This window comes from Calidris pugnax, unplaced genomic scaffold, assembly GCF_001431845.1.
Source record: "Calidris pugnax isolate Ruff unplaced genomic scaffold, ASM143184v1 scaffold244, whole genome shotgun sequence".
In the NCBI taxonomy this organism is placed as follows: domain Eukaryota; kingdom Metazoa; phylum Chordata; class Aves; order Charadriiformes; family Scolopacidae; genus Calidris; species Calidris pugnax.
This window is the reverse complement of record NW_015091141.1, coordinates 2,223,475-2,234,407: the sequence shown is the minus strand read 5'-3', so window position 1 is coordinate 2,234,407 and position 10,933 is coordinate 2,223,475. Positions and strand designations below refer to the sequence as shown.

General features: G+C 57.2%; 1 protein-coding gene across 1 annotated transcript; it reads right to left on the bottom strand.

Annotated features, from left to right (window-relative positions):
- Positions 1 to 780: 780 nt before the first annotated feature.
- LOC106897815 (histone H2A.V-like) lies at positions 781 to 3,435 on the bottom strand. Its single transcript, XM_014958695.1, has 7 exons — positions 3,336 to 3,435; positions 3,052 to 3,148; positions 2,640 to 2,649; positions 1,819 to 1,896; positions 1,591 to 1,704; positions 1,377 to 1,506; positions 781 to 1,093 (listed from the first exon to the last, which is right to left on the bottom strand). Exons 1-7 carry the CDS (start codon positions 3,433 to 3,435, stop codon positions 1,032 to 1,034), a joined length of 591 nt encoding a protein of 196 aa, XP_014814181.1. The 3' UTR covers positions 781 to 1,031.
- Positions 3,436 to 10,933: the final 7,498 nt, after the last annotated feature.

The following is a 10,933-nucleotide window of genomic DNA, read 5'->3' as shown; positions in this document are numbered from 1 at the left end:
CCCGCCCCGCCAGCCGGTCCCGGGGCCGCCCCAGGCGGGGGCTGGGGCTGAGGGTGCCGCAGAGGCCGCACCGGGCCTGTGGCCATCGGGGCCTCTCAGCGCCTGATGCAACCGGCCGGTGGTGTTGCCAGCGCTAGAGCCGCCCCGCACCCTAGCCCCGCCCGGCACCAGCGAGGGCTCGGACAGACGGACAGACACACACCTGGGCCCCGGCACCCAGGAGAGATGGACGGACAGGACAGACAGCCAGGCACCTGGGACCAACCCACACAGGACAGACAAACATCCAGTGTCCCCATAGCCGGGACAGACAGACACCTGACAGCCATATTGCCCACAACAGATGGATGCCCAGGACAGGCAGGCGCCCAGACAGACGGACAGAGGCAGCCCAGTACCCAGGACAGACGGACAGCTGGGACCCATATGGCCGAGGACCTGGGGCCCACAAACCCCAGACAAACAGACAGATATCTGGGACCCACACCCCCAGGACAGACAGGTCGCCCGTGCCTGGGGACAAACAGACAGACAGACACCCAGCTCTCACATACACCACGGACACCAGACCCCCATATGCTCAGGGCAGACAGACAGACAGACAGCCGGCCCGGGAACGGGTCGGCACCGGGACCCAGCAGAGCCATGTGGGGCCGGGGGGGGAGGGTGGAGCCCTGGGGGTAGGCCACGCCCCCTCCCGTCGTCCATTTGCATAGGGGCGGGTGGGATTTGCATCTCGCGCGCGCCCACTGCCCCCTCCCCAACCACAGAACAGGCCCGTTTTTGTAAAAAATGGTTTATCCCACTGTATAAAAGGCGGGGGAGCCCCCAGCCCCCCGCCGCCCCCCGCCAGGGTACAGCTTCCCCTACAGCCCAGAACCACCTCCTCACTACAGTCGATTCCTCTATTTGCTTCCTTTAAACTATTCCTTAAAAAAACCCCAAAAATCCACGTATTCCCGCGATTTCTTGTCCCAGGTACGCCACTGTTGGTTTTTTGTTGGTTGGTTGTTGGTTTTTTTCCCCTCTCTCTATGCTGTTTTTTGTTGTCCTTTCTTGCCAATGAGGGATTTGTGGATGTGGGGAATTACACCTGCAGAGAGAAGAGGGGGATTCCCATCAGATATGTAAAAATGTCCCAAAAAACTCCAAGAAATCCTTCGTTCCCAGTGGAATTCTGTGATAACCCAGTGTGAAGGTTTCCTCCCACTCAATGGATCACCCCCCCTCCCCCAGTTGCTCCAGTTGGGAAGCAGTGAGCCTCTGGTATTTATCACCATTGTCAAATTCCTGTGTATTTTCCTTATATTTTTCCCCGTCCTCTCGCCAGAATTCCCAGTTTGGGCCAGGAAGGGGACGGCGAGGACGATACCCACCCCCACCAGCGATGGTGGCTTTGATGAGTGAATCCAGCTCCTCATCCCCGCGGATGGCCAGCTGCAAGTGGCGAGGAGTGATCCGCTTCACCTTCAGATCTTTGGAAGCGTTCCCCGCCAGCTCCAGCACCTGCCAGAAAAAGGGGAAAACACTCGGGATCCTGTGGGAAAGGACATTTCTCCCTCCTCAACCCCATGAAGGAAGGGGACCTACCTCTGCGGTGAGGTACTCGAGGATGGCAGCGCTGTAGACGGCAGCGGTGGCGCCCACTCGCCCATGGCTGGTGGTGCGAGTCTTCAAGTGTCTGTGGATGCGGCCTACAGGGAACTGGGGCAGGAGCAATTAACACTTCGTTAACACCAAGAGGGTTTGGGGGCACCCAAGGGGAAGTTCTGCTCAGGAATTCCCCTTTTAGGATGAAATGGGGCCATGGTGCCTCACCTGCAGCCCGGCTCGCTGTGAGCGCGACACGGCCTTGGCCTTGGCCTTCCCACTGTCCTTTCCCGCCTTACCTCCAGCCTGCAAGACAGAAACCCACCTGTTAATTAACCTTAATTAATCCAGAGAGACCTGCTGCGCTGTAATCCAGAGGCAAACATGCTCATCACTGCTGCAGGAAACCTTTCGGCCTCTCAAATCGGGCGAGCTCGAGGGGATGAGGTGGGGTTGATGGGTGGATCCTCCTACTGCTATTCCCATTTTCCAGAAAAGGCCAAATGGGGGGAAACCAGCCCCCCCAAAAAACTTTTTTTTTTTCCCCCCAGCAGCAGCTGTGAGAACAGTTTGATTCCAGACTGGTTTTCTCCACTCTGAAGGCAGGCTGCAGGGCAGGATATGGTGCCCAGGTCTGCGGGATTCAAGGGTAACTCCCCTCCCATTTCAGAGCAGAAAATCATCAGGGAGCCCCAGAAATCTTTAACCCCCCCCAAATTAAGTCTCCCAGCCCGTGATGAGCAGAGAAGAGCCCTATACAGCACCTGCAGAGGAAAAGCAGAGCCCTAATACACACCAGGTACTTTTAATCCCCGTTTTTATACTACGTATCGATCCCAGAATTCCCATCCCCTTCTGGAAAAGGATTAGCGTTTAGCTGAAAGGGAGCTGGAAGCTGCCACCAGCCCCTTCTGCTCATTCAGATCCAGAGATCCCCAGGACACCGAGGTGATGTTAATTGAGCATATTAATCCTTTAACACACAGTTAACACAGCAATATCCAATATCCTGCTCCCATCCCAACAAGGTGGGAGTTACCACCACGCACTTGCGCCAGGCTGGGGAAAAAAAATAAGTCATGAGGGGAAAATATTTAATCTGGAGGCGATAAAGGAAGCGGCACTGGGCGAGGTCAGTGGCAACGGGCGCAGGTGGGTTCCTCCCTGTGGCAGCGCCGGGGCTGCCAGCGGAGATGTGGCTATGGGAACACCAGCAGCCGGCGTTTTGGCAGCCAAGGGCAGGAGGGGCTGTAGAAGTGTTTTGGCTCCCATTCGTTAGGAGGGGAGATGTGTCCAGAAAGGCTTTGAAGCGCCTTCGCCGCGGCAAAGCGTCAGGAGTTACTTTTATCAGTAGAAAACAACACTTAGTAAAACTTCAAAAATCAGCAAAGGGGGATCTGGGGATATTTCCTCACTCTAAAAAGAAAAGACAGCTCTGGGAAAAGCACTGGCTGTTCACACCGAGGACTTTTATCAGCCAGCTGTGAACTTTCCCACTTCTCCGTCAAGTTTTCCAGCCGGCAGCTGCCTGCCTGAGAGTTCTTCACATGATATTTGTCTAAAAAGAGGGAAGAAAAGTCTCACAGCGGAAGCCCTGAGGTTTGTCTCCATCTTTACCAATGCTTAAACCCTCTGTGGGGTTTGCAGAGGAAACGCCGCAACAGCTTCCCACCGCCGAGCCGCTGCCAGCTCCCTGCGGAAGCTCATCCCCCTCCCAGCAGAGAAATGAGGGCTCTTTGCCGAACATCGCCTTCTCAGCATGAAGTTTTCCTCCTCTTCCTCGGGCAGCGTTGCTCGTGAGGGCTCAGTGGGGCCAGAGGCAGCAGCAGCAATTCGCTTCTTCATCCGGAGGGAACCATGCTGATGGGCACAGGAACGGGATGGCTCCTTCCCTTCTCCCCATGGAGGCAGCTCGCTGGGAGCACATTCCCATACCAAAACCTCTCTGGATTTAACACAGCGGATCTCATGCAGCAGGCAAAACACTTTTTTGTTTGTTTGTTTTTCCTTCTCGTTGCTTCAAACAGGACTGAAATACTTCAAAAAGCAACTTTTTATCTATGCGCCACAAGTTATGAGATATTCTTGAAGGTAAGTTTCCTTGCACCGAAGGTTGCATAATCTCGCAGAGCAGTTTCCATGTTAACCCTTAGCGACCGGGGCCGTTCCGGAACCTCCTCATACCCTCAGAGGTCCCGGTTTGAGCTGCCGGATCACAGGAAGGAGACAGCGGGGGAGGATTAAACCCCAAATCTTCCCCCCCCCCAGAATCAGACTTTTCCTCGGGAAACCACCAGCGCGCTCTGCCCAGGCCCACGGAGTGCATGGGGAGAACCAAAACCCTGGAAATTCAATGCTCCCCCGGGATCAGAGGGGACTCCCCCGGGGGCGGCTCCCCCGGGCCGGTTGACAGCCGTCCTTCAGGCCGCTCCCCGCGTTTTCCACCCCTGACAGTCACTTCCTCACTCCACCGCCAACTTTTACAAACATATAAGCGCAGAAAGCAGCCACGACAAGGCGGTTTCGCCGCAACCGATGGAATCAAGGCCGTGACGGTGCCCCCCCCCGGGAAGGCTCTGACAGCGCACGGGGGGTCCCCGCCCCCTCCAAGGGGCCTCGCACCGGGACAGAGTCGGCGGGGGACTCCGGTTACACAACGGCGCGGGGAGGGGAGGCGCCTCGGTCCCGGGGACCCCCCCGGGCAGAGCTGGGCGCGGCCCAAGGTCACCGATCGCTGACAGAGCCCGGCCCCGGTGCCGCCCGCCCGCCCGCCCCTCCCCACCGCGGGCCGGTAGGGAGCCCGGCCTGCCGCGGCAGCGACCGGCCAATCAAGGAGCTCCATAGTCGTTTGAACATCCCGCTACCACCAATCCCAGCGCCGCTTCTTGGCCCCTCGCTAGCTCCGCCCCGCGGCCCGTTTAACGGCTGTTTTTCCTTTGCACACGGCACGCAGGGGTGAGGGCGGGGGGGCGTGGCCGGCGGCTCTGAGCCGGTGGGTGGGGCAGCGGTGACGTGACGCGAATAGAAGGAGCCGAGCGCCCTGCGGGAGGCGGGGCCGAGAAGACAGGCACCTGAGCGAGCCAATGGGAGGAGAGGAGCCTTTCCCGCCCAGTCTTTGTCCCGCCCCCATGTTGTTTGTTTGCACTGAGGGGAGCGGGGTGGGGGGGGATGCGCACCACTGTCATTACCGGCGGGGCCTGAGCCCCCCACGGCGAGACAGAGCCCCTTCAGGGCCCTTCCTGGGTCCCGCCGCGCCCGTCCGCCCGTGGGCCGGGGTGTCCCCGAGCAGCGGGGCCCAGCTCCTGACAGACTCCGGCCTCAGGGCCGATCCGCCGCTCCCCTCTGCCTCCCTGACCCTGTCATCGCCCCCGCGGCTGAGCTGAGGGGCCTGGGGCGCGGCCTGGAAAGGCTTAAAGCCGGTTACAACTCTGGCTGTGCTGCTGCCGCCCCAGCTCGGTGCCCGGAGGAGGTGGCTGCCGGCAGGGGCTGCAGCCCAGCTGAGGGGAAGCCCTCCCCGGGGAGGCTGAGGCCGGGTGGAGGCTGGGGGCAGCGGATCCTTCGATCCCTTCCCTGTGTGTTTTTCAGGAAATAGAGAAATAAAGGTTGGTCCTGCCCCTGAGAGGAGGGTAGTGAGGTGACACAAACTGTCCCTGCCGTGCCGGGGGTGGGGATTGGACTGGGGCTCAGGGCGTGGGAGAGCACTGAGAGGCAAAAGGGACAGCAGGGATAAAATATGGCCAAAATCAGCCCAAAAAATTCCTGCCCTAGGCTGTCACGGGGGGATGGTGTGATGTGTGTGTATCAGGGAACAGCATGTCACGGGAGATGAAGACTGATGCCCTGTGATGAGCCTGTTCCAGCATCAAACTGAACCTGAACTATGTGATAGGGTTAATTTTTGGGGAGACGCTTTGTGTTTTAGAGAGCAAAGGGTGGATGGCAAACAGGAGCCCCTGAACAGGCCCTGGGATGGCAGATGGAGCTCAGTGGAGCAGGTAGGGAGCTCCCGGCCGGTGGCGGGGGGAGGAGGAGGAAGGGACCTCTGCACTGTTATTGTCCCTCCTAGATGTCCTGGCCACCCATCCCGTGCCTCAGTTTCCCTCCAGCACCAGGCAGGGGGCACAGGTCAGCCCCTTCTCCTTACTGCAGCAGCTATAGCAGGGGGCTAAGGGGTGCCCCCCACAGCTGCTCCCACTCCCCCCGGCAGAGAATGCTGCCTGCACCTGCCCCAGTCAGCAACCACCACGGGCACCTGCGGCATGTCCGGGGCCCCCCCAGCTGTCCCTGCTGTTTCCCCCACAGCCCCCCAGCTGTCCCCATGCCCCCCCCAGCTGTCCCCACTGCTCTCCCCACAACCTCCCAGCTCTCTCGGGGGTGGGGGGGGGCTGGAGCAGCTGCCCACCCCATCATCCCGGGGATGGGGACACTGCCAGCAGCTCCTGTACCCTGCCGGGAGGGGGACAGAGCCCCCTAGGGCTGGGGTCAGGCCGGGCCCTGGCTGTGGCGCTGGCGGCAGGGCTGCGGTGCGGCGGCGGCTCATGCGCAGGCGGCTTCGGCTCGTGTCCTCAGATGAGCCCGTGCCCGCAGGGAGCCGCAGAGCTAAATGCGGCGAGGGCTGCGGCGCCTGCGTCACCGTCACCGCACGGAGCGGGGCTGCCAGCCCCCGGCAGGGCACGGGCTGCACGCCACGCACATGGGGTGGTGGGGGAACACGCCATGTGCGCAGCGGTGAACACACCAGGCAGCCGTGTGTACACGCCTCGCACACGCCAGGCAGCCATGTGCATACAGCTCACCAGGCCAGTCTACGCACGCCAGCGTGTCTCCACAAGCCGTGACACACGCGTGTGGCACGCCAAACCCTCCTCCCTCTCCACGGTACCCCGTCCCGTACACCCCCATCTACCCCCCAGTGCCCCCCCGCAGCTGCCTCAGCGCTGGGGACGGTGGCACCCCTGAGGACCCCAGGGACAGCTGGGGACACCCTCAACCTTCCCCCCCCCCCAAAAAAAAGGAGCGAGCTGGGGCCAGGATGGGTTTTTCATTCACTTTTCCGCATACTTTTTATTTGTTACAAACATACAATTCTTTAAATATAGACTTGTAAAACTCCATTTGCAAAAATCTGCTACGGTAAGGAGTGCTCGCTAGCATGAGGAGTTCGTCACGTCGGGCGTTCGTCTTTGCTAGTGGTAAAATCCAGGACCTGCCTTCGGCAACCGCCGGCCGCTCCCCGGCGTCTCCCGAAGCCGCCCCGCCGGCCGCAGAGGAAGGGAGAAGGGGGGGGGACACAGGACCCCCCCCCGAGCGCCGGCAGCCCTGCGCTGGGCCGCCTAAAGTGCATGGTTTGCTTTATTTTTTGTTTTTCTTTCATTAAAAAAATAAGAGGAATAAAACTTTTCTTCTTTCGTCAAGGTACTTTCGGGGTGAACGTTTTGGTCTCTCAGCAGATGCCGGCCGAAGCCACTCTCCTCCTCCTCCTCCTCCTCCTCCCCGTGGCGGAGGATCCGGTGCTCGCCCCACACCGATGTTTTACCAAAATGTCCAGCACGTTCCCGCCTCCAGGAGAGCCGCGGCGCCGGAATCCTGCCTCCCGCCCACCGCCGGCACGGCCATTTCGAGGCCTCGACGCCACCGGTGACCCCCGGAGAGCGACGCCGCCGCGGGGCTCCCGGCTCCGGCCCAGCTCCGCCACGTCTCTTCCCCGCTCCTTCCTCTCCCGTCTCGGCTCCATCCCGGCGCCCGGATCGGGGATCTCACGCCGACGCGCCCAACGCCCGGCACAGGTGCCGCCGGCTCAACCGGCTCTGCGAGGAAGAGGAGGGCGACAGCGCCCGCGGCCCAGCCTCGCCCCACCAGGAACATCTCTCCCGGCACCCGCCGAGCCGCCCGGACCGTTCCCGTTTCCCACCGAGAACCCGCTCCCGGTGGCGAGTATCTGCTGAGAGATCCCTTGTGCATCAGCTCAAGTACCGTCATCGCTCGCTCACGCTTCTTTTTTTTTTGTGTGTGTGTTTTTCTATTTTTTTTCTATTTTTTTTTTTTTTTTTTTTTTTTTTCTTTTTTAAAAGAGAAGCCGGCGAGGGGTTGGGTTTTTATCTGACGCTCTCCCCAGCAGGCAGCCCTGGGGACTGGTCACCTCCCCCTGCACTGTCCCCCGACAGCAGCGAGGGACCACCAGGGATTCTCCTGCCCGTTACCCCAAAACGCCTGGAAACGAGGCAGGATAATTCCCATTTTCTTCCACATTTTTCTATTTCAGGGAAAAAAAAAAGCGGTTTTAACTTTTAACGGAGCCTCCGACAGCTCCTGGCCTGGACACCTTGGGGTATTTACATCAATTTTGGGGCGCTATACAAGATTTACAAGATTTCCTTATTATTATTTTTTTTTTTTGTACAGCGATAGTCGCGCTGTCTCAAATCGTCCCTTTTGGGGCAACAGAAATCTGGAAGCTCCAAGAATTTGGGATATTTTTTTGTCCCCCTTCCGGTTAAAAAGAAGAAGAAAAAAAAAAAAAAGAAAAAAAAGGCAATTTGCCTGTTTTCTACAGAATCCAAACCGAAAAGAAAGCCCCACCCCAACCAAATCTCATATATATACACACACACACACAGATGTGTATATACATATATATATATATATATAGGGAATAACCAAACCCTCTGACCTGCCCCACGCCCCGGCCGCAGGGAGGTGTTTTCGGTGACGACGAGGCCCAGTCCGTGGCAAGATGTTGGTGCCGGCAGAACTCGGCTCCGGCGAAACCGTTGTCCCACTTTCCTTGGGAAAGACTCAGCAGCCACCGGCTGAGCCAACTAGGAAAAAAAGAAACCAAAAAACCCACCAACCTCCCCCCCCCGCCCCAAAACTCGCCAAAGAAAACCCCCAAAAAAAACATCTTCCCCCTCACAGAAACCACCCGAGTCCTTGCTCGTCCGCCCACCTCTCCGAATCGCTCTCGCCGGTCGCTGGCAGGTGAAAAACCCTTTTTTTTTTTTTGTTCGGATTTTTATCGCTTTTTGGTTTTTTTTTGGATGTTCTTTTTTCGCTGGGAGATTTCTTCCCCCCAACACGTTCTGCTCTTCTCGCTCCTTTGCTGGAAGGTCAAACGGAGCTGCGGGAGGTTCCTGTCCAGAGACACGTCGCTTCGCCGGCAGGAGAAAGGCTTCTGGTTGCCAAAGCCAACGCTGGGTCCTGGTTTTATGGTTTTATTTTATTTTATTTCATGTTTTTGGCATTATTTGCCTTTTTTTCCTCTTCCACGTATTTCCTAAGTGGCTACGGAGAGCCAAGCTATATATATATATTTTTTATATATATATATATATATATATATATATGATCCTCTTCAAAAATAAAAGGAGAGGTACCGCCTGCATCTTTGCAACCGGCTCCCGGCAGCCCGATGCCGGCAAGTCCATCACCGCGGAGCCATGGCGGCCGAGCGGCGGCCGCCGTCTCCCCCGATCCGCGGCGTTTTTCGTCGGTTAATTTTTGTTGGTTTTTCTGTTGGTTTGGTTTGTTTGTTTGTTTGTTTGTTTCTCCGCGGCAAAGAACCGAAGGCGCGGCCAACGCCAAACCGAGAACGACGGGTGGATACAGCAGGACGTCACTGGAAAGAGCTGCCTTAGGGTACAAAATACAGTACGGACGCGGTTCGGACATGGAGATAAAAGACTATTGCTCCCGTGTGAGTGAGGAAACCCAGTCCTTTGCGACGGAGAAGAGTTAAAAACGGGATAAACGGAAGAAATGCGCCTTAAAAATCCCTTTAAAAAGAGCTACAGAGGCGGGGAAGGGTGGGATGAGGTTGGACGGACGGACGGACAGACGACACCCCCCGGGGCTCTGCTGGGTTTTGGGGTGAGCGGGGTGGGGGGGTGGACAGAGGTGGTGTCCCCCCCCCCCGTGTCACCTCACCAAGACGAGTCACTGCCGGCCGTTCCTCGCTTCCCAATAAATACGGAGCGAGCGGAGAGAGGGAAGACGCCGGGATCCGCAAGAATAAATTAAAAGAGGCGGGAGGGCAGGCGTGCGCAGGCTCCCGGAAAACAGCAGAAAAAAGCTTAATTTAAAAAAAAAAAATAAAAAAAATCCTAAAACTGGAGAAGCTGTTGGACAAGAAGACCTGAAACTTTGGAATGAAGAGCGATGAACTCCACTCAGTTCAGAGTTCCTGGGATAATGGGGCTAAAAAAAAAACCATAAACAATCAACCAAATCTTTCTGGAAAGGGCAAGATTAACCCAATTTAGCTGAAATCTTTAAAAAAAAAAAATTTAAAAAAATGTCTATTTGAGAGTGGAAAAAAAACATTTAATACGAGAGGTGATGACTGGAGGGACCCCACTGGTTCTGGGGGGGCTGCCTAGGGCGGCAGAGCCAGGTGGGAAAAACACAAAAAAGAGGCAAAAAAAACCCCAATCCCCCCTCCCCCGCAAAAAACCCAAAACCAACACCAAAGCCCCCAGCTTCCAGGGTGCAGAGTCCCACTGGTGGTACTGAGCCGCTGGCGTGAGGTATTGAGGAAAGGCTGAAAAAAAAAGAAGAAAAAGGAAAAAAAAAAAAAAGAGGAGAAAAGGGTGGATTTTGGCGCCCAAGGGTCCCAGGAAGGAAACGGGGCCGGAGCGAAGGGGGAAATGGTGTGTCCTGTCGAGTTTTTTCGTTGTGCTTTGTGCCTGCATGAACCTGCCTCTCCCTGCGCCCCCCGACCATGGGGGGGAAAGGCTTGGGTCAGGGCGGAGAGGGGATAAATTTAAAAAAAAAAAAAATCATCCCAACCAAAGAAATTCTTCCTTAATAATCAGGAACCTGCCAGCGCTGGGGGCAGGCTCCAGTTTGGGCATCCAGAGGTTAGCAGTTTGCATCCCAAAAAAAAAAAAAAAAAAAAAAAAAAAAAACCCAAAACCAGGGTAAACAAGTGCTTGAAAAAAAAAAAAAAAAAAGGAAAAAAACCCCCAAAAATATGGAATTAGAAAGGGCAGGGGAAAAAGAAGGGGGAAAAAAAAAAAAAGAAAAATAAAGGGAAAAGCAGAAGACGAGAGCACGGACGTTGGTCCAGATACGGCTCCCCCCAGCTCCCGAGAGCTCCCGCCACCCCCCTGCTGCTGCCTGGCTCCTCTTCCGCCGGCTGGTGGGGGTCCGGCAGGGGTCTGCCGAGGGCCGGGCGCGCCGGGTGCCGTGGGGGCACGGTGGCAGCGCTGGGACGGGGAGGGGGGCTACAGGTGTGTGTCCCCCCCGCCAGAGTCCTGGGGGGGACGGCGGTGGCGGGTGCGTGCGAGGATGCAGCCGGCGTCGCGCCGGTTCCTCTCTCCGGTGGTGGGGTTTTTTTTTGGGGGGG

Excerpts from the sequence above, each read along its gene's own strand:
- LOC106897815 (XM_014958695.1), bottom strand. The coding sequence starts at position 3,435 with ATGAAGAAGCGAATTGCTGCTGCTGCCTCTGGCCCCACTGAGCCCTCA. Across the intron at positions 1,705-1,818 it reads CACAGCGAGCCGGGCTGCAG|TTCCCTGTAGGCCGCATCCA; the intron begins GTGAGGCACCAT and ends CTCCTGCCCCAG. Across the intron at positions 1,507-1,590 it reads TCGAGTACCTCACCGCAGAG|GTGCTGGAGCTGGCGGGGAA; the intron begins GTAGGTCCCCTT and ends TTTTTCTGGCAG.